This window comes from Trichechus manatus, unplaced genomic scaffold (genome assembly GCF_000243295.1).
Source record: "Trichechus manatus latirostris isolate Lorelei unplaced genomic scaffold, TriManLat1.0 scaffold00026, whole genome shotgun sequence".
NCBI classification, from domain to species: Eukaryota; Metazoa; Chordata; class Mammalia; order Sirenia; family Trichechidae; genus Trichechus; species Trichechus manatus.
Genome location: NW_004443962.1, coordinates 11,247,650 through 11,271,476, shown reverse-complemented (window position 1 = coordinate 11,271,476; position 23,827 = coordinate 11,247,650). Strand labels below are relative to the sequence as shown.

Here is a 23,827-nt window from a genome sequence, read left to right as displayed (position 1 = left end):
GAGATACATGGGGCCACACCAAACCTACTGAATCAGAATTTCTTGGGGGAAGAAGCTTGAAGTATATCATTTTTGTAAAGGTGTTTAAAATATGTAATCTTGATTAAAACTGCTAAAGCCATCCAAGTCCTCTCCACAGAGCTTAGGAACCTATGGTCTACTGGCTGGAGAGAAGGCATGCTTCTCTCTCCCTTCATTCTAACTGTGCCCACAGGGAAGAACTTTCAGTTGTGCTTCTGCCCCTCTCCAGCTCAGTTCTGGTTCTTGGCCAAAGGAAGAGTTATTAATATGACTGATAAGGGCTTGAGAGATTCAGTGATTATATTTTATTAGTGTCCAGACTGACTGTGTGTTAAAAGCTTAGGACCCCTATTTTTTTTTTTAGCACTTAGGTTTTTTACAATTTTTTATCATACAACTTTATTGAGGTAAAAGTGACATATAATGAACTGCTGAGCCCCTCCACTGTTCCCTTCCCTGTGCTGTGGCCTGGAAACTCTCCAGGCAGTAAGTTAAAGTAACTATAGGGCTCGCTTTGTTCCCCCACAGGGATCACTGTTCTTCACTGTCTGATGTTCAGTGTCTTGGAAACTATTGTTTCATCTATTTTATATCTGTCCTTCAAGGCAGGTAGTAAATCCAGTTCCTGTTACTCCATCTTGACCAGAAGTAGAAGTCAGACTTTTTTCTACTGTATGTGGTCAGCAAGGATGGCGAGACTATGTCTCATGTACTTTGGACATGTTATCAGGAGGGGTCAGTCCCTGGAAAAGGACATCATGCTTGGTAAAGTAGAGGGTCAGCGAAAAAGAGGAAGACCCTCAACAAGATGGATTGACACAGTGGCTGCAACAATGGGCTCAAGCATAACGATTGTGAGGATGGCACAGTACCATGCAGTGTTCTGTTCTGTTGTACGCAGGGTCGCTATGAGTTCAAACTGACTCGGTGGCACCTAACAACAACATGTGGTAAGCACAGAGGATCTGGCATGCAAGAGCAGGCTTTCCATACTCCTACTCCAAAGGCTCGCATTAGTGTGGGGGGGTCCCTAAATTCAGTTAGTGGGAGGGGAAAAAATATATATATAGACACATACACACACACACACATATTATATGGATGTTCTGGCAAAGCTTGCTTGCTTGCTCAGGATCCTCGTCATCATCTGACCTCTGGTTCTTGGGACTTGGGCCAGTGGCTTGCCGTACTGCCTGCTAATCTTGGGATTCACTGGCCACCGCAGCCTGTGAGCCAGCAGCCTGCCATCTGACCTGATCTTAGATTTGTTAGCCCCTGCAGCTACGTGAGTCAGGAGAAGCCTCCAGCTGATGCCTGGCCCATGGAATCGGTCAGCCTCTACAACTGCGTGAGCCATTTCCTTGAGATAAATCTGTCTCTCTCTATGTGCTTCACTGGTTTTGTTTCTCTAGAGAACCCAACCTAAGACATGGCCCAAATCCATTAATTCTATGGTATTCCATTAATTCTATGCAATACTAATGCCAACAACAAATGTGCATATACATATGAGACACTGCTTTGTTGGTGACTATCGTTCACAAGAATAATGTAAGCCTACATACTGGGTGTCGTCTCACATAGTCATCCACTTGTTGCTTCAGTTCAACTCTGCGTGCATCAGTGAGCCCTCGGAGTCCTTGCCAAGGGACAAATACTTTCTTTTTCTTACGGCATTTTGCTAGGAATTTAAGAGCCTGAAAATAAAAAAATAAAATAAATAAGACTTGTGATTTTTCTCCCCTAGGATAATAGTTAATAAACATTTCAAGTAGCCTGGTAATTATCATAGAAATCTTTTCTCCCTACAACATACTGTAGAGACAACTTTGAAACAGTGGTTAACACTGAGTGTGTATGAGAAGGGAGGTAGAATTGTGACAGAGGTGAAGGAGGACAGTGACTTTTTAACTATATTTTTCTGTAGTGTTTTAATTTTTTACAAGGATATATTCCCTATTATTTGTGTAGTAAGCAATAAAGAAAAAAAAAAACAATCACTGGGTTCTAGTCTCAATTCTTCTCTTATAAACTGTGTAATTTTAGGCAAATGAGTTGACTCAATAGAACAGGTTCTAGTCTGTAGACAACAGGGACTCCAGTTGTACTTAGCCTACAGGATTGTAAAGATCAAAGAGACAGTATATAACAAAAAGCTTGATAAATGAGAAAATATTATAAAATTGTAAGTTATCGTGCCTCGTGCCCTTTAGAATGGACTCCTGGTAAAATGAGAAATGTGGTAAAAGGCAAAATTAGAGAAAAATCTGAAATTATTCTGCCCTATTTTTTTTCACTCTTCTCCCTTCTTTGTAGTTTTTATTTTCATCGAAGTTACATATGCAAACTGTCAAAGCAAGGGTTGACAAATTACATCCCACAGGACAAATCCAGCCCACAGCCTGTGTTTATATGGCCTGTGAGCTCAGAATGGTATTTTACATTTTACATGGTTTTAAAAAAAAAAAAAAGTCAAAGGAGTATTTTGTGACATGTGAAAATTATATGAAATTCAAAATTCAGTGTCTGTAAATAAAGTTTTATTGGAATACAGGCATGCTCTTTGATTTACGAATTGTCTATTAGCTGCTTTTGTGCTATAACTGTAGCAATGAATAGTTGCAACAGAAACTGTATGACTTGCAAAGCCTAAAATATTTACTATGTGGCCATTTACAGAAAAAGTTTGCTGACCCCTGGTGGCGTGCTGGTTAGGAGCTCGGCTGCTAATCAAAAAGGTCAGCAGTTCAAATCCACCAGCTGCTCCTTGGAAATGCTATGGCTGCTGTAAGTCGGAATTGACTCCACGGCACAGGTTTGGTTTTTTTGCCTTAAAATGTCAAGTAATTCTATCAATTTAAGTATCAAATAGTTCTATGAGAATTATGACCAAAACAAACAAACTGTAGTTCTCTGTCCATCTACCCTACCCTCTTCTGAAAGGCAACAACTTTAACTTTTCTAGCTTTTTCTTTTGGTGTTTATCTCCATCTGTGATTTTTCAGATATAAGTATTTCTATTTCTTGTATGGAAGATAAGGATTTAGCTCTCTTTCACTGCCTATATTCCCACACACTTTCTGTATCCCCATCCATACAATATTACTATACCATAATTTTAGTTAAGTCAATATTCAGGGTTTACATAATTATGACTACATAAAGGGCATTCATTTTAAGCCATATAGTATACTATAATTACTTTTCCTTTCTTGCACATTTTTTCCATTCTCTAGGAATAATTCTCTTGCTTTTCTTCCCCCCTGTGCTTAGTTTTCGATCTACTTACCATCGATTATATATCACAAACTACCTGAATTGTCAATATGTTAAAACACATCAGACATTCAATCAAATGTGTTTTCTTGGACACACTATTTCAGGAGTTATCTGACATCCCCTAATCTGGACTGACTGCTCTCTATACCTGGTGCACAGCTACCATCCTGGGATCTATCACTGGCATGACTCCTTTTCATCTTTCCCTTGTGTTTCTTGGATTTCATACTGTCTTCTTTCTTGAGTTACTCCTTTGTTTTAAAGACTTGCCATATCTAAAAATGTCTTTGAGGGAGCCATGGTGGGACAGTGGATAAGTACTCGTCTGCTAACCAAAAGGTTGGCAGTTCAAACCTACCAGACACTCTGCAGGAGAAAGATGTGGCAGTCAGCTTCCGTAAAGTTTCCAGCCTTGGAAACCCTATGGGGCAGTTCTACTTGGTCCTATAGGGTCACTATGAGTTGGAATTGACTTGACAGCAATGAGTTTGGTTTTTTCTTTTTTTTAAATGTCTCTAGTGTACCCTTACCCTCAACAGCCTTACTCCAATACCTTCTAGTTTCCAGTGTTTCTGTTGAGAAGTCCTGCTCCCAGTACTTCACAGTAATGTGCCTTGATGTGGGTGTTTTCTGACCATTGTATTGGACACTCAGTAGGTCTTTTTAATCTAAAGCACAACATTCAGTCTGGGAAATCTTGAATTATTTGATTTCCTTGCCTCTGCTTTCTCTGTTTCAAATGTTTGGGTGCTAGACCTCCTGGATTGGTTATCCTTTCTCTTTGTTCTCCTTTCTAGGAGATTTCCGGAATGTTTTTCATCTGCCATTTTATTATGTTTCCCTTTTTTTTTCTATCAAATTTTATTGTTTACTCCCTTTTTTAAAAATAGCACCCTATTCTTGTTTCATGCATTATCTGTTTTTTGTTTTTTTTTTTTTGTTGTTTTCTTATCCCTGCAATGTCTCTATTTCTACCAACGAGTTTTATTCTGTTTGTTTTAGCCTTGGCTTCCCTCAGATAGCCAGTGAAACCTATGTTTCAGCTGTTATCTAAGGATGGGCACTAAAAAGCTACTTAGGATTCTAAGTAGTGGGCGGGGCTTCTCTAGTGTGCGTGTCAGTATGTTGTTGTGTGTGTTGTCGTAGTGACCCTGTATGACAGAATGGAACCGCCCCCATAGGGCTCCCCAGGCTGTAATCTTTACGGGAGCAGATCGCCAAGTCTTTTTCTCTTGTGGAGCGGTTGGTGGGTTTGAACTGCTGACCTTTTGGTTAGCACTTTGGGAGCTGAGAAGAAAAAGAGAACCGGAGGTCTAGACATTCAATATGTAAAACTTCTTTTAATATCCCTGTGCTTAGTATGTTACTCCAGCCTTGACATGTGCTTGGTATTCCCCAGTTGAGAGACCTTGTCCTTTCTTTATATTCTTCCTTTTACTTTTCTTCCCTCCTTCTCCTATATCTCCTCCACCCCTTGCTTTTAGTATCACTCTAGGCTTATGCTGCTACGCTGGGAATTTCAGAGTAATGGTTCCAGAACAGAGGAATCTCTGCCCCTATATCAGAAAAGTCCACCTTGACTTTTCCCTCATTTTTTGTTATTTCAAGACTCTTAAATTGTATTTATCTTCCAAATTTTATTTTCTTTCTCAACTGCCAATGATTTGTTTCACTCAGCGCTTCTGTGGCTGGTCTATGAAAAAGATACGTAATCATGCTATAGTACTTTTCTGCAATATCCAAGTAGCAAGAATTAGTCGTCATTCTGGCCCTAGAGACCAGACACCAGCAGCATCATTTTTTTTAATTTTTAAAGGGATGAGAAAGCAAAAGAAAAGGCTAGAACTTTCCTAAAAAGGAAAAGGCGGCTAACTCTTCAAATTTAATTTCAACACTGTACCACTGTGGAGAACTCCAGCTTGTCTATGTGAGTAAAAGTATTTCATTTGAAACTGGTAAGTTTACATGGTTTTCTCATTGTTTACCTAAAGCCTCTGCTTCTGCATAAAGTAAGGGAGGGACAGAAGGTAGACAGCAGTTCTGACTTTTCTTTTGCTGTCAAGAACAGTAATGACCAGTTCCTACTAAGGGACAAATTCAGTAAAAGGATATTCTTCCTGGACTTATCCCATCTACTTATTTCAGTGAAGCTAATGAATTATTTCCTTTTCTTTCTTACCAATGTCAATGGCAGCACTAAGAAAAACAAAATTTGAATCACATACGTAAGTCTAAATTTTCTAGTAGCCACATTAAAAAATCAGTTGCTAGTGAGTTGATTCCAACTCATGGCAACCCCATGTGTGTCAGATAGAACTGCTCCATATGGTTTTCAATGGCTGATTTTTTGGAAGTAGATCGTCAGATCTTTCTTCTCAGGCACCTCTGGGTAGATGCGAACCTCCAACATTTTAAGTAACAGCCGAATGCATTAACCGTTTACACCACCCAGGGACTCCTAATAGCCACATTAGAGAAAAAAAAAAAACAAACAGGTGGAATTAATTTTAATAATGTATTTTACATAACTCAATATGTGCAAAATGTTATTTCAACATGTAATCAATATAAAATTATTAATGAGATATTTTATATTCCTTTTTTCATACTAAGTCTTCAAAATATGGTGGCTATATGTCAAGTACTCAATAGCCACACGTGGTTACTGGCTAGTGTACTGGACAGTACGGGTCTATGTGTCTCTTAGAAAAAGATGCTTGAAAAACACGGCAAAATGTGGCCTTTACTGACCATTGCCCTGGTCTAATTTTGTCTGATACTTTTCTTTTTCTTCCTTCTGTGCACCTTCTCCCTGAAGAATGGATAAGCTGAGGTACCTCAGTTTACAGTAAAGGACTCCTTTAGAAAGTACAGGGCTCATCTAAATCAGAGAAGGTAGTAAGGGCCCAGCTGATTCTTTGGCAGAAAAGAGCTTAAAAAGGAGGTAGCCATTGAGGTAAAAGGATTAGAAAGGAACCAAGGGTTCCTCCAAAGGAAGTGTCTCCAACCTTGATTTAAAAAAAAAAAAAAAATTGCTGTCGAGTCAAATTCTACCTCATAGCAACCCTATAGGACAGAGTAGAACTGCCCCACAGGGTTTCCAAGGCTCTAATCTTTATGGAAACAGACTGCTGTATCTTATTACTGCAAAGCGGGTTCAAAACCACTGAACTTTCAGTTAGTAGCTGAGTGCATAACCACTGTGCCACCACAGCTCCTTCCAACCTTGATACCCAGGGGTGGATTAACCAGTATGCAAGGTATGCATGGGCTTAATTGTGTTTACTTACTAATCTGCAGTTAACAATTTCACATGAGTATCGCCACCATCTTGATTTTCTAAACATTGTTCAGTGATACCCATGGGTTAATCCTAGGGTGGCCTGGTCTTGTACAGGGTAAGTAGCAGGTGTGGGTGTGACTCTATGATGGTGTAGGACTGTTTGTTGCAGATTTAGCTTGAGATCCCCAGAAAAGCCAGAAAGAGAAGGAGGCTGACGTCTCTTCCTATTTCCCCAGTATTTACCCTGTTTTTTGAATGGTTTAAAAAATCTTCGTAAAAAGTTAATCAGAGAATTTGACAAAGATTATGTAAAGATAGATAGTTACTACTGAGTTGCTTCCAACTCGTGGTGACGTTGCCTGGTCCTGTTTCGTCCTCACATTTGCTAGCAAGTTTGAGTCCATTGTTACAGCTACTGAGTTAATCTGTCTCATCGAGGGTCTCCCGCACCGTGGCTGGCCCACCACATCAAACATGATGTCCTCCTCCAGTGCTCCAGTGACTGACCCCTCCTCATGCTCTGTTGTGATCTATAAGGTTTTCATTGGCTAATTTTTGGAAGTACATCACCAGGCCTTTCTTCCTAGTCTGTTTTAGTCTGGAAGCGCTGCTGAAACCTGTCCACCATGCATGACCCTGCTAGTATTTGAAACACTGATGGAATAGCTTCCAACATCACCATATTATGCAAGCCACCAAAATGCAACAAATTGACGGGTGGTGGATTATGTACAGTCAACGTTCAAAATCTATCACGGTATAAAACTGGAATTGACCTAAAAGTTCAACAAGGGATTGCTTAACTAACTATTACAGGACCTTAAACTCTACTATGAAAGTTAACCATGTGTAAGAAAATAACTGGATATTTAGGAAAACTGGTCATTAAATGAAATAAATAGCCCTGTGCAATGCTTCTCCAAGGCAATAAAATATTATTATACTCCAGATAAGTCCCCCAAAAATTATCATTTAAGATCATCATTCTACAATTCAAGAATTACAATGATCTAATTATACTGAATATATTATCTCCGAATTAAAAAAAATCAACTCTGATATGCTGCACTTGCAAAGTGTATAACAACATTCAATCCAAAAACCTGTTGCCGTTGAGTCCATTCCAATTCATAGCAACCCTACAGGACAGAGTAGAACTGCCCCATAGGGTTTCCAATGAGCAGCTGGTAGATTTGAACTGCTGACCTTTTGGTTAGCAGCCGAGCTCTTAACCACTGCACTACCAGGGCTCCATAACAACACTGCAGAGGTCTATGGAAATACTAAGCCCTGTCTAAATCAGCTTGGCCAGAGGTGAAGAAGTTCTTATTTTAAAGAGGAAGAAATGCAGGCTCAAGAAAGCTAAGTGACTTGACCAAGGCTTTATAGCAAGTAAACAGCAAAGTCAGGAACCCATGTCTTTGCCTCCTAATCCAGTGTTCTCTTAACTACATCAGACTTACTGCTCTCTGAAGTGTGACAGCTGCTTTATACTCCATAAGAGATGGCCTCTGTTGGTGAAATTTTTTCCTTTCCCTGTACCCTTTCCAATGTTTCTGGATAATCAATGCTGATTTCTCTTCCATTTCCCGATTGTGTTTTTCCACCTGACCTAAAAAAATGACAGATACTATTACAACATACTCCCTGCTATGCTTTCTCACATTTCTGAAATCAGGATATAGTAATAATAACAATCTTGCAGTTCTTTTATTTTTTTCAATACTGTTCACTAATTTCCCGAATTCTATTGTTTTATAATGGTTCTAAGATTTTGGATAGAAAGAACTCTAAAAGCATCCCCAGATTATGCAGCTTCTTTGGAGAAAGTACTCATAAACTTTTCATTGCAGGAAATGAGAAAAGGGCTGAAAATCCAACAGCAAGAATCATGAGTACAAAGCTAGCAAGCCATTCAAAAGTCCTCAACTGGTATCAGAGTGAAAGGGAAAAATGTTTGTGTATGCATCATCTGTTCTACTCTGTGTTCTTCCAAATATTTTTTCAGTTGCTGATAAGGTTTTACAGATGGCTTTCTTTTTACTTTCTGGGAGATGGTCAGCATGTAGCCCATGGTTCACAGCAGCTAAGTGATAAAATAAAGCAGAAGGCAGTAATGGTGGTAACAGAAAGAAGGGGTGTACTTGAGAGAGATTACTGAACGATTTGATGTGGGGGTAAGGGCAGCAAAGAACATCAGGATGTCACACAGATGGGCAACTGAGTTGGCTGTTGGTGTCGTTACCTTAGATGGGAAATACAGGAAGAGGAATTTGGAGAGCAAAATAATGGCTTTAGTTTTAAACATGTTCTTGGGATGCCTATGGATATCCAAATAAAGATACCCACTAGATAGCTGGTTAGAGCTGCACTGTCCAATATGGTAGATACTAGCCACAAGTAGTTACTTAATTTTAGATCAACTGAAATTGAAAACTCAGGTCCTCAACTGCACTAGCCACATTTCAAGTACTCAATAGTCACCTATAGCCAGTAGCTACCACACTGCACAGTATAGATACAGAACTTTTTTCTTCCCCCATAGACAGTTCCACTGGACAGTGCTCTGGTCTAGAGGTTAGGAGACAGGATGAGGATGGAGACCAGATTTGAGAGTGCTCAGCATTCAGTTGACAGCTGAAGCTATAGCTGTGGGTGGGAAACCCCAGGAGAACCAACACGATAACAGTGAGAAACCTTGGGCAACATCTGTATTTAAGAGAAAGGCAGAGAGATAAGGGGCTAGTGAAGTACACTGGGAATGAGCAGTAAGAGGGGAAGGGGAGAAACAAGAAAACAATTTTTGAAACCACTCAGACCTCTCAGACTACACTTACTATTAATTTCTGCTTAGTCTGCAGTCAAAGTGTATTTCTTCAACTACTAGAAAATCATTTCAGGACAAAGAATGATCATGCATCACAAATGAGCACTAGAAGACATACGTAAGCAATTTGAGTTGTGTATAGGGAGTGGGGAGTAGATAATCTATCACTGTTATTCAACATTAAGATCAATCAAGATCAACAACTCATTCCTCCTGGAAAAAAAAAGTTCCACAGATACTTGAAGAAAGATTTTAGGAGACATGTTTGAGAAAAGGAAAGACAAAGCTCTACTTTCTTGCAGAATAGGGTAGCCAAAATTCAGACTCAAGGGACATGATGATAAAGGGAGTTATGGTAATGAAGAAGAGGATCCTTTGGTTCTAGGGAATTTTCCTGATGGAATACTCTAGAATGAAAAACTTAGGAGCTCAAAGGAAATGGGGATCCTGATGCTAGTTTAGGGGAAAAATATTCTGCCATGATTCAGTGGAGAACATGCCATCTCATGTTTTAGATTTCTTTACAGCATTGAGCACATACTGTGTGCAGCATCCTGGGGTGAGAGAACTGTTGGGAACTAACAGGAAAAAGGAGCCCCATTTCCTAGTTTCAGTCTAATAGGGGATAAAACAAGCATGGAAATTGTATAAAAAACTGGTCACTGAAACAAACAGAACACTCTCATATGGTTATATAAAGTATTGAAAAAAAACCCAAACCGGTTGCCGTTAAGTCGATTGCAACTCATATACACAATGTAAAAATGCTCAAATTAAGTTAGAATAAACAGGGTCCCTACATTTGGGCTACAGATGCTTTCATTATGAAAAGAAAGGAAAAAAAAAGAAAGTCTTAAAGTAGGGCTACAAGGGGCGCAAACAATTAAGCATTTGACGACTAGCCAAAAAGTTGGTGGTCTGAACCCATCCCGAAGTGTCTTGAAAGACAGGCCTGGCAATCTACTTCTGAAAGGTCACAGTCTTGAAAACCCTATTGAGCAGTTCTACTCTGAAACACCTGGGGTTGCCATGAGTGGGAATCAACTGGATGGCAACTAACAACAATAAATACAACTGTGATGGTATAAGGGTCCAGACACAGACAGAAGATGGCACCAATTTTGAGGGTGGACAAAAAGAAAGCTACCAAAGCCTGAGTGTATATATACATATACCACATTTTCCACTGAGTGAGGGGCATTACTGGCTAGCATAAATAAGTATAAAAAAGTTAGTTCAAAAGGAAGGATGAGCATGAGGAAAAACACAGAGGCAGCAAACACAAGGTAAAGAAGGATGGAAACATATATGCTAAGCTAAAGTAGGGCATCTGACACTACAGGATGTATCTCATCCAAAACATTAATATAATCTGTTAATATACTTTATCCAAAACATTCCTTCTACAATTGATGGTACTTTACTTTGCTAGATCCTTCCCTTCACTATAGTTCCTGCATATACTAAAAGTGTGTAGCCATTAAAAAGGTGAAACCTGCAGGAAGGTAGAAGGAATTTCCCCTGTGGGAGTCAGCTCCTCTTCAGAGAAAGAACGGAAACCAACCCTCATGATTGTCACGCTCCACCCAGCACACTGCATGGTGCTGAAAGCTTAAAAGAGTCATGTCCTCAGGAAACCTTTATGGAGGTTTTTAAGGAAAAAAAGTTGTTTTTTTTAATTTCTCTATTCAATTGTCCACTAAATTTGTCTTTGAGCTTTTAGTAGCTCTCCCCTTGATAAGGTTTTACAGATGGCTTTCTTTTTACTTTCTGGGAGATGGTCAGCATGTAGCCCAGGGTTCATATCTACATTCACCAGAATTTTACAAATAAATTAACTTTCATCAGTTACAAAATGAATTGTTATAAATAATCAACATAAATTCCAATCTTCTTTCAGGTTAAAAATAAAGCAAAGGGAAAGTTTGTTTTCTTTTCCATGAATATAAAAAGCAACAGGCTCAGGAATTAGAAACCCCATGTTCCAGAATGCATGATCCTAATCCAATGTATAACTTTACACAAACTGATTACCTTCTCTGTGTATCACCTTTTCTATCTAGAATAATGATTTCTTACTCTTCATTTCTTACTCTTCATGCCCTCTGAAGTCATCAAAAAGGATAATTAAGATAATAGGATTTAAGAATTCACTAGTGCTTCAGGGAAGATGGTGCTCATAGTGCTGTAATTTTTAAATCTCTCTAAATATGTCCATAATAGACAGAGCAACCCTTACAGTAAAATTAAAACAAAAAACAAAAAACATGGACGTCTACATCAAAAATAGTTGAAAAGGTATCCACATTAACCTCAAAATATGAGCAGGTGGGGAAATTCCCACAACGGCTACAAGACCCATGTGGTATCAGCATTTCTTCCGGAAAAAGCAGAGGGAAGGAATAAAACACCTGATGGAAAACATGGTGGGCCATTCTGAGAACAGCAGCTGAAACCAGGAAGGAGTGTACACACTCTAGTTTGTGGGTGAGTAAAAGGGGTCTGCTGTAAGGTCTGAAGACTCTAAGGCAGACTGGACCCTGTGAACTGTTAAAACTAATCAGCCAAAGCTCTCTTCCAAGACAGAATCCTACCCTAAATAAAAAATGCTAGAACTAGATCCTAAATTAAGCAGAACGAGCAAAAGATGAGAAGTGGAGGAAGGGAACAAAACCAGGACGCTTGAAATAGTAAGCTGCCGTATTTTTGAATGCTACATGAAAACAACTGGAGAGCTTTAGAGCTATGAAAGCACAAAAGCTATCCTCACCACTCTTTTCCCAAAAGTTCATGAAAACGAATTTCCTATACAAATAAGCAACAGGAAAGAATAGGGTTGAATTCCATACAAGTTTACTGTAAGTAAAGAAAGTATGAAGAATAGAAAACATCTCTATAGACAAAGCATCTGCCCGGAAAACAGATGAAAATTACAACCTAGTATTTTAAAACTAGGTTATAAAAGGTTTTAAAAGAAATCAAGAAAATTACAAAAGATAAGAAAGACCAACATAAATTGGAATTCGAGAAACTCAAACGATGTCCTAGAATTCAGGAATAAAAAGAAAACTCAGAAATAAAAGAAAAACACTAGTTCAGAAATGAATACTAGAAAGAAAGGGTGAAAAAGAAAGAAAAAAATTTAAATAAAAGAAAAAATCAAGAAAGATAAAAAAAAGGATTTATGGGAAAATGATAAATACAGAAAATAAGCAAAGACACACTTATGTTTGTGTAATAGAAATCTTCCAAGAAAGAAGCCAAAGCAATGGAAGTAACCAAATATTAAAAAGTAGAATTTAAGATAATGTTCCTGAAATTAAAATAATAAAAAAAAAGATCTGAAGTTACGTATTGAAAAAGTACATCATGTACCTGAGAAAAGTGATCCATAAAGACCAAAACTGAGATGTATTCTACTAAAATGAATTGATTTTACAGAAATATGATTAGGGAAGCCAGACAAAAGGACCAAATGACTTACAAAAAGAAGACAATTAGAATGTCATTGAACTTTCGACAGTGACACTTTATTCCAGAAGACAACGGACTTACCTATTTAAGATACTTGGAAAAAAAAATGTGAGCCAAGGATAATTTATTAGCCAAACAGATTTTCAAGAATACAGTACACAGACAAATTGCTACCAACATACAGTGACTTAAAGAACAGCGTGCCCATGAGCCCTTCCTGAAAAATTTACTGATAAGGCACAACCAAAATGACTGAAGAGACATTGATATACTGAACATTAAATAAATCTTCAACTACAGGACCAAGACTAAATTAATGATCATAAGGAAAAGGGTAGAGTATGTAATGGCTATATATTCTGACAATGGAGATACAGTACAACTATCAAAAGATGGGGGGAGAAAACGGAGAACACTTGAAAACTAGAAAAGTATTAATCCTCAAATCAGATGCTAGAGGTGAGGGAGAAGAAGCATTTATTAACTAATTTCAATCCTGCTCATATAGGAAACCATAATACATGAGAGAACCAGGAGTTTTATAATTTAGAATAAAGGTAATCATTACAATAAAAATACAAGCCTTCCTAAAAACTAAAAATCTAAACAACCAACCAAAACATAATGAAAGGATAAATGATTAAAAAAAATAATAATAAAGATTACTTCTGAGGGTAAGGAGGGAATAGGCTGCAGGAGACTGGAACAGACATTGTACATTTGACAAATTGTACAAAGTGGATGTACACTTGGGTCCTTGTAAATATTTTATATAACTAGGAAACAAAATTACGTAAAAGAAATTCCCTAAAAAGTAATTAAAAGTCAAAAAACTGAAGCTAACTGTATTTAGTTGATGGCATAACCACACTTAGGGAAACTATTTTAAGGCACTTTACAACACAGTAAATTTGACTGTGTAGCTTTAATAGGATATGCCCTAAGGATAAAGCCAACGGTTTAAAAAAAAAAGAAAAAAAAAAACAAAATAAAATTGTTGGTGATCATATTGATGGTGGACCTGTTAATATTATTATTCTGAGACTGTTATGTATGATTAATTAGACGATATTCCAATGTTATCATCCCTGGGGCCTTGAGAACCGGGATTCTTGCAATGGGAAAAAAAGAGATGTGGATATAAGAAGAGATGAGCAGTAGTTCTGAATTTGAATTTAAAGTGTCACTATGAACTCCTGATATATTTTAACTATAAAACAAAACAAAATAAACAAAAGGCTGAAAATATGTCCATGCTCTGTCTACTGAAACAGCCAAGAAGCAATGACCCACCTAGTAGCAATGAGCACCCCTAGTTGTGGTCTTTGGAAAAGTCGCTGATTCCAGGACTGGGGCAGGAAATGCACAAAATAAGCTTAGAACATCCCGTCATACCAGAGACCAAGAAAGCCAGTAAGGACTCCAAGTGGCCAAAGACAGAAAATTCAAACATCAATTAGAATAATAACTTCAATAGAGCAAAAGCCTTCCCCATAACCTGTTGCTGCTGAGTCAATTCTAACTCAGAGAAATAGTTCTACAGAGTAGAACTGCCCCATAGGGTTTCCAAGGCTATAATCTTTAAGGGAGCAGATTGCCACATCTTTCTCCTGCAGAGCAGCTAGTGGGTTCAAACCACCAATTTTTCAGTTAGTAGCTAAGCACTTAGCCACTGTACCACTGGGACTCCTTCACAAGTCTTCAAATATGTTCAAATCCATGAGTTCATAATGATATTTTAAACAACATCAAAAAAAAACAAAAAAGCAAAAAACTAATTAGTTACTGTTGGATGATGTCAGTAAGCCAATGCATTATTTTGAAAACCGTTAAAAAAAAAAAAAAAAAGGAAATAATCAAGCATTTGTCTCACCTTTCCTATATGAACTGTTGTTGTTACTAGTTGCCATCAAGTCTATTCCGATTCATGGCGACCCCATGTGTGCAGAGTAGAACTGCTCCATAGGGTTTTCAAGGCTGTGACCTTTAGGAAGCAGATCGCCAGGGATGTCTTCCGAGCCACCTCTGGGTAGGTTAGAACTGCCAACCTTTCGGCCAGCAGTCGAGCACTTAACTGTTTGCACCTGTGGAGTGTAATCTAACTGTATATAAAAAGAAGATTCTTTTCATAGGAGTATTCCAGTTAATACATGAAGAAAGAATGACAAAATTAGAATACTACCTTTTTGCAACCCTAATAAACTAATGGCACTGATCACAAATGACTGCTGATACTATAAAATGAGAAAACCAGATATTATGTGCCTCCTGATGGAAGAACACAATACTCCAGGTAGTAATGTCCTCCACTAAAACTGAACTTGAATCTGATGAAGCTTCTCGATCTAACTAATAATTTACAAGAAATACAGAGAAAATGTTAAAGCTACTAGACAACTGACTCAGTTTCTTCAACAAATAAAGTGAAAGAAAAAGAGATGGAAGGAAACCTATAAATTAAAAGAGATTTTTTAAAAAGCCATAGGGATCAATTGTTACATTTGGACCTTATTTGGATCCTGAGTGAAGTAAATCAACTGTATAAAAAAAGAGACATTTATGAGACAATTAAATTTGAATACTGGTTAGGTATTTGATCATGTTAAAGAATTACTGTTAGTGATTATGTGATAAAAGTATTCTGGTTATGCTAAAAAATAGGAGCCCTTGTTTTTTTAGAAACATACTAAAATATTTATGGATGAAATGAAAAGATGCCTCCCTGCCTACCTGGTATTTGCTTCAAAATAATAACGGAAGTGAAAAGCGTGAATGTGGGTGTAACTTAAACAAGTTTGGCCATGAGTTGATAAATGTTGAGGCTGGGTGATGGACACATGGGGTTCATCACATTATTCTATTTACTCGTGTGTGTGTGTGTATACATACGTACATACATACATACATATATACGATATTTTCAATAATACAAAGTTATAAAAAATCACTGGAAAAAAGATACTATATAGAAACTTGAGCTATATTGCCAGTATTTGTGTTCTCCCCTCTAGATCTTCCTTGTTTTTCATATTAGTCAGGGATCACAGCTGGATTTAAATTAAGTAGACAAGTTTTGATCCAAAGCTGATGCCCTAATATTTTTCTGAATCTTTTCCCTGGCAACAAGTAGTAAATGTCAAAAGTAGAAGGGGCTGTCATAAGGTTTGTATTAGACAGTGAGTAAAGTCCTGTTGGCAGAATGTAGCAATAATCTGACTCCTTATTTCAAGAGGCTTCTTTCTAGATGTCTCTGATAGCTCTCTTTAAGCATACATTTTTAAGTTTCACTAATGCGTTTAAAAGAAAAGAAAAACTGCTGGGGAGATTACTCACCATCAATTAACAGGCCCTAATCAGAAAAAATGGTAACATTGACTCGAGATTTAATAAGGTTTACCTGAAAAAGGAGAAACAGGGAAGGATCTGAATTTAAAAAAAAAAAAAAAATCAAGTAGCTAGGAAATTCGATTTATTAAAAAATACTCTAAACATCCTTACACTTACAAATTGACACTGCCACCCACCTGGATGAACTATCTCCAGCAGACTCAGTCGTGATTCTCGGGAAAGTCTCATGGCTCTCTGTCTTTGAAGTTGCAATTGTAATCTGTGGTCCTCTTCTTCCTTCTGCCTATTTAACTTCAGCAATATCTTTGTTCGTTTAGTTCTGTGATGGAAACATTAACTGTTTTAAAAAGTTTTCCAAAATCATACGGCCACTCAATAAGTATACGAAAATGTGCTTAACCTCGCTAGTCATCAATTCGACTTAGGAAAAAACATTTTTTCAAAAAGATAATTTCTAGTGTTGTTAGAGTATGTTGCCACTGTACAACCTTTCTGGATAAATATTTGGATATATGCATTAATATCCTGGAGAAATATTTAGAAATATGTATCAAAAGCCTTAAAAATGTTGACCAATTAATTTCATTTCTAATAGTTTTCTTAAGGAAATGAACAGATATATGTATAGCATTATAACAGTGACAAATTAAAAACAAACTGTATGTTCCACAACAGGGAACTGGATAAATAAATACTGGTACACTCACTGGATGGGATTCTATAAACTATGAAAAAATAAAATTTTCAAATATACTCACAATCTAATGTCAGGTGAAAATAAAACCAGGATACAGAAGAGTAAGATACAAATTGTGTTCAGTATATATATACATATATATATATATATACACACAAATATAAATATAAATAAATAAATATATATATATAACATTTAATATATATAAATTTCAACAGTGATTTTCACTACATGGTGTGAGCATGGCTGATTTTTCTTCATGTTTACCTATTTCTCAATTATTAATTAATAAACATTATTTTTATAACTGGTTATGAAAATCTTCATATAGCCACAAAAATTTTATTTAATTAGCGTACCTGTATTATCTGCTTTTATTCACCAAAATTTCTTCTTATCCATTGCTACCTGTTTTTATTGCTTCCTATCTCACTATCTAAGGAGATCACAAGTTTGGTATACTGTAAATATACTCCAAATGCCTTCAGGTAGCCATAGAAAAAGAAACCAAGGGGCATAAGATGAAAAGAGAGGTAGAATACATTATTTTTTGACTTTTATAGACTTCATTTGTACGTGTCTCACTTAAGAACATTTGTTTATTTTTAGATTCTTTTACTGGAATTAGATTAAACTGCCAACAAATGTGGTTCCTTGCCTAGAGCTTTGTAGTTAACAGTTAGATTTCATAGTGTTGTAGTTAGAGAGAGGGTTATCATGATTTTCAATTTTTTTTTTTTTTTTAGAACAAGCAAAAACAAGTGTTAGACAAATTTAAAAAGAAACCTTTAAAAGCAGAGAGGAAAACTCACAAAATTATTTTGATAAAATTGTGTGTGTGTGTGTGTGTGTGGTTGTTTGTTTTCTTACAATTTCTTAACTGTCATCAATTACAACTTCAATTTTCTTTGGCTTTCCACTTAGGTCAGAGTTGAGGCCAGAGTTACTTGTTTTAGAACTTCTTTCTTTATCTGTATTATCAAAGTGTGTGTGTGTGCCAAAAGGAGAACAGATTCTAGAGGATGGACTAGTCGAATAGTTTCTAAGTGTTTCTTTCTGTTCCTGAAAGTTGGAGATCAAGTAGGTAAGTGCTTTTCCCTTCCCAAAGGATGGCTGATAGAAACTAGATTCTCCTACAGAACCTACCCAAAACGTTTAGGTTGTACAGCATGTAGATAATAAAGTTTTAACTAATCTAGTTCAGCCCTTTGCCCACCTATGGATGGGAAAGGAGAGTAGGTGTCAAACAGTTTCCTTTCAAACTGATTAAAAAGAAAAAAAAAAAGGAACTTTTTTTAGAAATTAGAAATCCAATTTCTAATTGTAATAGATTATAATATCTATTGCATTATCAATATTTTATTAATATTTTTATTAAAATATATTTTTAATGGTAATCATTAAAACTGCACTTCCACGATATTTAATCTGTCAGAAAACTGGGTTTGCAAACAGTTTAGACATGCAGGCTGTGAAATATGGCAAAATTGAAAAGACCATTGAGCATGCAGGTGGAAGTAAAATACAAATCAGGAAGTCAGTAGAAAAGCGAGGTTCAGTGATTGAAACAGTCACTATGTAATTGTAAATATGAGTGTTTCTGCATTCATATGTCTTAATTTCATGTTTGAAAACATTTATTAGGAATTGATGTGATTTTGAAGGCTATTTCCTCCCCCTGCTTTAGTACGTTCTAGTTATTCTGTGGTTAATAGTTTCTATGATCACTCAAAGATTAAAAGATTATTCATTCAACTGGTTCCTTTGTAAGAAATTGTAGGCATTTGACCTTCTGGCATCTGGACTACACTTCTGAAAAGGAATTTACTGATGAGACATCATATCCTAAAAATTATTTATGTAAATACATTCCATGATTTACATTTAATCGACCTGAATTTTACCATCAAAGAGAGGGCTGACCAAACCATCTGCTGCCAACATACCAGGGATTCTTCTAGAATTGCTCTGTCCTAGAACTTGAGAAGTCCTGTGTGAGCTGCTGGGCAAAGCAGATATATAAAAGACACAGTTCTGCTCTTAAGGAGCTCAGTCTCTCTTAAGTCAAACAAGTATAACTTAAAAACACCAAAACATTAGCACCATGATAGAGGCAGGGTAAATTGTGAGATTTCCCTAAGGTGAATGAAGCACTTGTTAGCTGGTTCAGAAAAGCTTGCTTAGAAGAATACCTGATACAAAATGAAGTTTTTGACCATAAAAAGTGATTAAATAAAAAAGAAACCCCCATGAAAGTGTTTAGCAAAGGTGTGACCATAAGAGTGCCTCTTGCTGAATCTAAAGAGCTCTGGTGAATTGCGATCCAAAAGCATGAAGAGTTGGCCAACCAAAACCCACTGCCATCAAGTTGATTCTGACTCGCAGTGACCCCATAGGGTTTCCAACACTGTAAATCTCTATGGTAACAGACTGCCACATCTTTCTCCCACGGAGCTGCTGGTAGTTTCGAACCGCTGACCTTTCTGTTAGCAGTTGATCACTTTAACCACTGTGCCAGCAGGGCTCCTGAAGGGTGGGCAGCCCCTCACAAAAAAGCATGGGGGGGGGGGTGGAGTTACTTTCAGATAATGACCTGACCAGAAAGAGACAGAAATAACCTTTGCAGAAATCCCACCTACAAAAGAAGCAAGAGAAATTTGCATAACTATAGCAACCAACAGAAGAGGAAAGGTACTGAGGCCTGCAGCAAACTTGAAATTAAAAAAATTCAATAGAACCCAAAGATTAAAACTATACTTCAATGTGTCCTAAAACCTCTAGTTCAAAATACTGGAAAGGGAACAAACTCCTACGATGTAAGACAGAAATCATTCTGGCTTCACAGCTAATCTCTTTGAATGGAAATATTTATAACTGGTCTGGTTTTGTTACATAAAGAAAGCAATGGAATTTCTATTTTAAAATAGTGAAGTATTATCTAGAATCCATAGATATACTTGGATATGGTCTATAACTGATATGGTCTGTAGTCCTGGGATTCTTTTAAATAAAGATTTTCATGTTGAAAGAGAAAGTAAACCAGTAAGATTGGCAACTATTGTGGGACCAAACATTAAAAGTTTGAATCCATGGTACCCTTAAATGCAAGAGGAAAGATAGATGAGGATGATAGCAAATAGGATCGATAAGGAATAACTTTTCTACCTGAATTCAGCACAGAAGGCAAGACTATACCAAGAACATCTCAGACTTTTCTGAATAGATGAATATGCATTATGAGCCTCAAAATATTCAGTATTTTCCAAATTTATTTGGCCATTGAATTGCTCTTTTAATTTTTTTTTAAAGAAATATCCTGTAAGACAGGCAGTAAACTTTGAGAAATGCTAGAATGCATAATACTTGTCTCTCATGAATACTATGATCACTTATTTTACGTATTGGTTTTTCTGACTAGATTTATGAATATTCAAGGAAAGAAAATGTACCATAAGCATTTTTTTCTCTTATCATTTTCTAAGTGTCAGGTAATATGCTGAAAAACTTTATATGATTTCATTCTTTACCTCTAATTTTATATATTATCTTAATCTTGTAAGGTAGGTGGACTATTGTTCCCATTTTATAGATAAGAAATTTGAGGCTGAGAGAGGTAGGGCGACTTATCCAAGGTTGCTCAGCCAATAAGTTGCTGAGCTGGGATAAAAACTCAAGTCTGTTTAACTCTACCCAAGATGCAGCATGGCACGTGGTACATATTAGGCACTTGACATTTAACACATTAATGCTTTTCTTTGCCAATAATACTCATGCCAGGTAATACCTATAACTTATCTTTAAGTCTCCCCTGAAGGAATTTTTCATCAATGAACAGGATGCCCACTAAGGGAGAGAGTTAAACCAGAGTGACTTCCATGTCTTGCCTTAAATAAATACTCTATCACCCTGTGACAATATGCTCTTTTGAGCCCCAGAACTATTTTAAACTATAACTGAAAAATGCAGCTGCAGTTATTAAAAGAATAGTTTCAGTTTTTCTAAAACAAAACGAAACTGTTGACTTCTGTAATATGCAAGTTTCACTTTAATGAACTAAAATTTAGATTTAAGTTAGGCTACATGTAAAAATCACCTCTGAGATGGCTCTTTATCATAAATGACCTAGAAGCTTAATCATATTTTTGTGTGTCCGTGTTCTTTCCAATGCCTCTAAGAACCGGGATGGGTTAGTTATATAAAAAACTGGGCCCTGTCTTCAGTATTTCATTTAGTCCACTTGAAAAACCTTAAGTTTTCATTCAGTTACATCTGATAAGATGTCCCTAGCCACTCTCAAATCATCATTCCTCTCAACAAAATTTTTTACCTGAAACTCCTTTGCAAAGTAGTCACAGCAGACGGAAGCTTCTTTATTCTCTTTCTAGTCTGGAAACCCTTCCAATAAGCTTGAATCACACAAGCTGCTTTATGCAGGTTCTGAAATGAAATACCAAAACGAACTAAGAGACATCTCTAGGAAGGTATTTTTTTTAAAGTTTACCCTTAAAACTTCAGGCCTGGTCAAGTGTTAATCTCCTCCTCTAGTAAAGTGGGTAGCAGGCAACATTAAGTTCATAGTCCCCGGTCAGAGAAGGCCTAAGAATACTAAACTTGATGCCCCAGAGCAAGTATATTAGGCTCAGATAGGCAATATCTAAAACATATTAAAAATATAGTCTGGTTAGTTCCAAATTCTTCTTAATCTCACTTCCATTCCCTTTTCAAAGGTTTCATACTTCTGATCTTTTAATGCTTTAACTTCTTTGTTTGACTTCTTGTGCCTGGTCTCATTTATTCTAAGATTCAAGGGTCCTGGAGAATACTTTTGTACAGGTTAAAAAAAAAAAAGGCTCTGGGGTTGAAAATTTGGTCTGTAAATACCCCACCCCTACTCTCAAGCTAAGGTTTCTCTGGATGTTAGGGAGATAAGTTTAAAAAAAAAAAAAGGGTGGACGGTGGGAGGAATAAAAGACTAAAGAGGCTACCACTCTCCAATACTTTGAAACTAAAGTGTTTACTGAAACATTTAATAAGGTCATTGAAATTCTATTTATTTCTGCTTAGCTAAGTGATATAGGTAGTCCAATTTGTTTCTCCAAAAGAATTCTAAATTTTAAGACAAACATTATTAAATTCATTAGTGTTAGCATACACAACTTTCAGGTTAATTTTATGTTATGCATATACTATATGAAATTGGTATTTGTTTATACACGTTTATGTGATTTGCATCTTGTTTTCTATATGATGATTAATATTCTCATTAGATTGGAAGTTTACTGAGGGTAAGGGCTATCTTTCTTATGCAAAGACTGCCAGGTACCTACCAAATATTTCTTTTCCCCTCTTTCTTAGTAACAGAATCCTGATTTTTGGCTGTATAAATTGCTGCCTGGAATAAAGTTCACATCTCTCAGCTTCCCTTGTAGCTAGTTATGGTCATATAACCGAGTTATGGATAATAAAAGATAAGAAGAAGTATTGTCAAACTTCAGAAATGCCTTAAAAGGGAAGGTACGAAATGTGTACCCTTTTGCCCTTCCCTACATCCTTCTGTTATCAGACTGGAATGCAGATACGATAGCTGGAGCTCTAGCACCCTTCTTGATTCATGAGGTGATCCTGAGTACAGAAGCTTCATGCTAGAATGGTAGAAGAGAAAAACAGGAGCCTGGGTCCTGATGATATATGGAGCATCGTAAAGCCTGAATTATCCATCTGTTTTTTAACATAAGAGAGAAATAAACTTTTATCTTGTCTGACCATTATTTTTTGTGTCTGTTACTTGCGGCTGAATATAATTCCTAACTGGTATAGTCTCCACAGAATGCAGGAGATGATATTACAATGGCTAAACCATGAATGAAAGTAGTAAAAAGCCCAAAAGCTGTTTACCTACACAAACAAGCAGCAAACTCAACAAGGGAATATCTAGCTACATTTCCTAAATTCCTACAGTATCATACCTAACACCCAGAACAGTTTATTCCTCATCCCTATTGATAAAGTACTAGCTTTACAAAATATTAAAGATAAAAGTGTCTATTATAATAACAATACTTTAATTAGCAGGTTTCCTTAAGGACTAACATATCAGACTAAACAAAAAAAAATTTTAATTCTCTAGTGGTAATTATTCAACTATTAAAATAATCAGCAAAAAATGGGAAATTTAAAGTTTCTTTAAATTTCTGTTACGATTTCATGATGTTCCAATGAGACACAGATTTTTTCAAGATGACTGACAGATAATAACAAAAAAACTAGGAAGAACTTCATATTAAAAAAATCAATAAATGAAGAGATCAAGAAAATGAGAAAAACGCACACATGAAATTAGACTATATTTGCGTCACGCTAAAGTATCTTTGGAAGAAAACGAAATTCCTGTCTGTGCATTTGCTTAGAAGGTCAGGAATTATATGTAAAGTTTGGTTCAAAGATTTCAATACTTCGATTTAATTCATGTGGGTACCACTGACCGAGATTCATGTGATAGGCTTGTGGACACAAATCATCAAGAAAGGCTATATAAGGATCTGGATATTGTCAGACTGTGAATGTTAAGTGGGAAATGTTGACAAAACAAAAGATAGTGGAAAAGAAACGCTGGCAAATATTAAATTCACAAAAGGCTGGTCAAGGAATCCCAGGATCTTCCAGCAACAAGTGTAAATTTAAGGAGAAAGAGACAGTCCACTGTCTATCAAGAATTTAGGAGCAAATTTAGGGACTTCCGGCAAAATGGCGCTCTAGGCAGAAGCACCATGCTGTCCCTCCACAGCAAAGATCTGAAAAACTAAGCCGAACAGAGAAAACAACAATCCTGAAACCCTAAAACATCAAATGAAGAGATAAAGAACTCAGCCAAGCACCAAATGGAGTGAGAAAACTGACA

At 36.6% G+C, this 23,827-nt stretch overlaps 1 protein-coding gene across 1 annotated transcript in view; it reads right to left on the bottom strand.

Moving 5' to 3' along the window:
• IQCB1 (IQ motif containing B1) overlaps positions 1 to 23,827 on the bottom strand; it is a 97,111-nt gene that overhangs the window by 3,317 nt on the left and 69,967 nt on the right. The window contains exons 10-13 of the mRNA XM_004373640.2: positions 21,257 to 21,366; positions 16,409 to 16,551; positions 8,047 to 8,195; positions 1,587 to 1,718 (exon numbers count right to left, since the gene is read on the bottom strand). Of these exons, the coding sequence (XP_004373697.1) occupies positions 1,587 to 1,718; positions 8,047 to 8,195; positions 16,409 to 16,551; positions 21,257 to 21,366 (534 nt within the window). The remainder of the gene's footprint in view (positions 1 to 1,586; positions 1,719 to 8,046; positions 8,196 to 16,408; positions 16,552 to 21,256; positions 21,367 to 23,827) is intronic.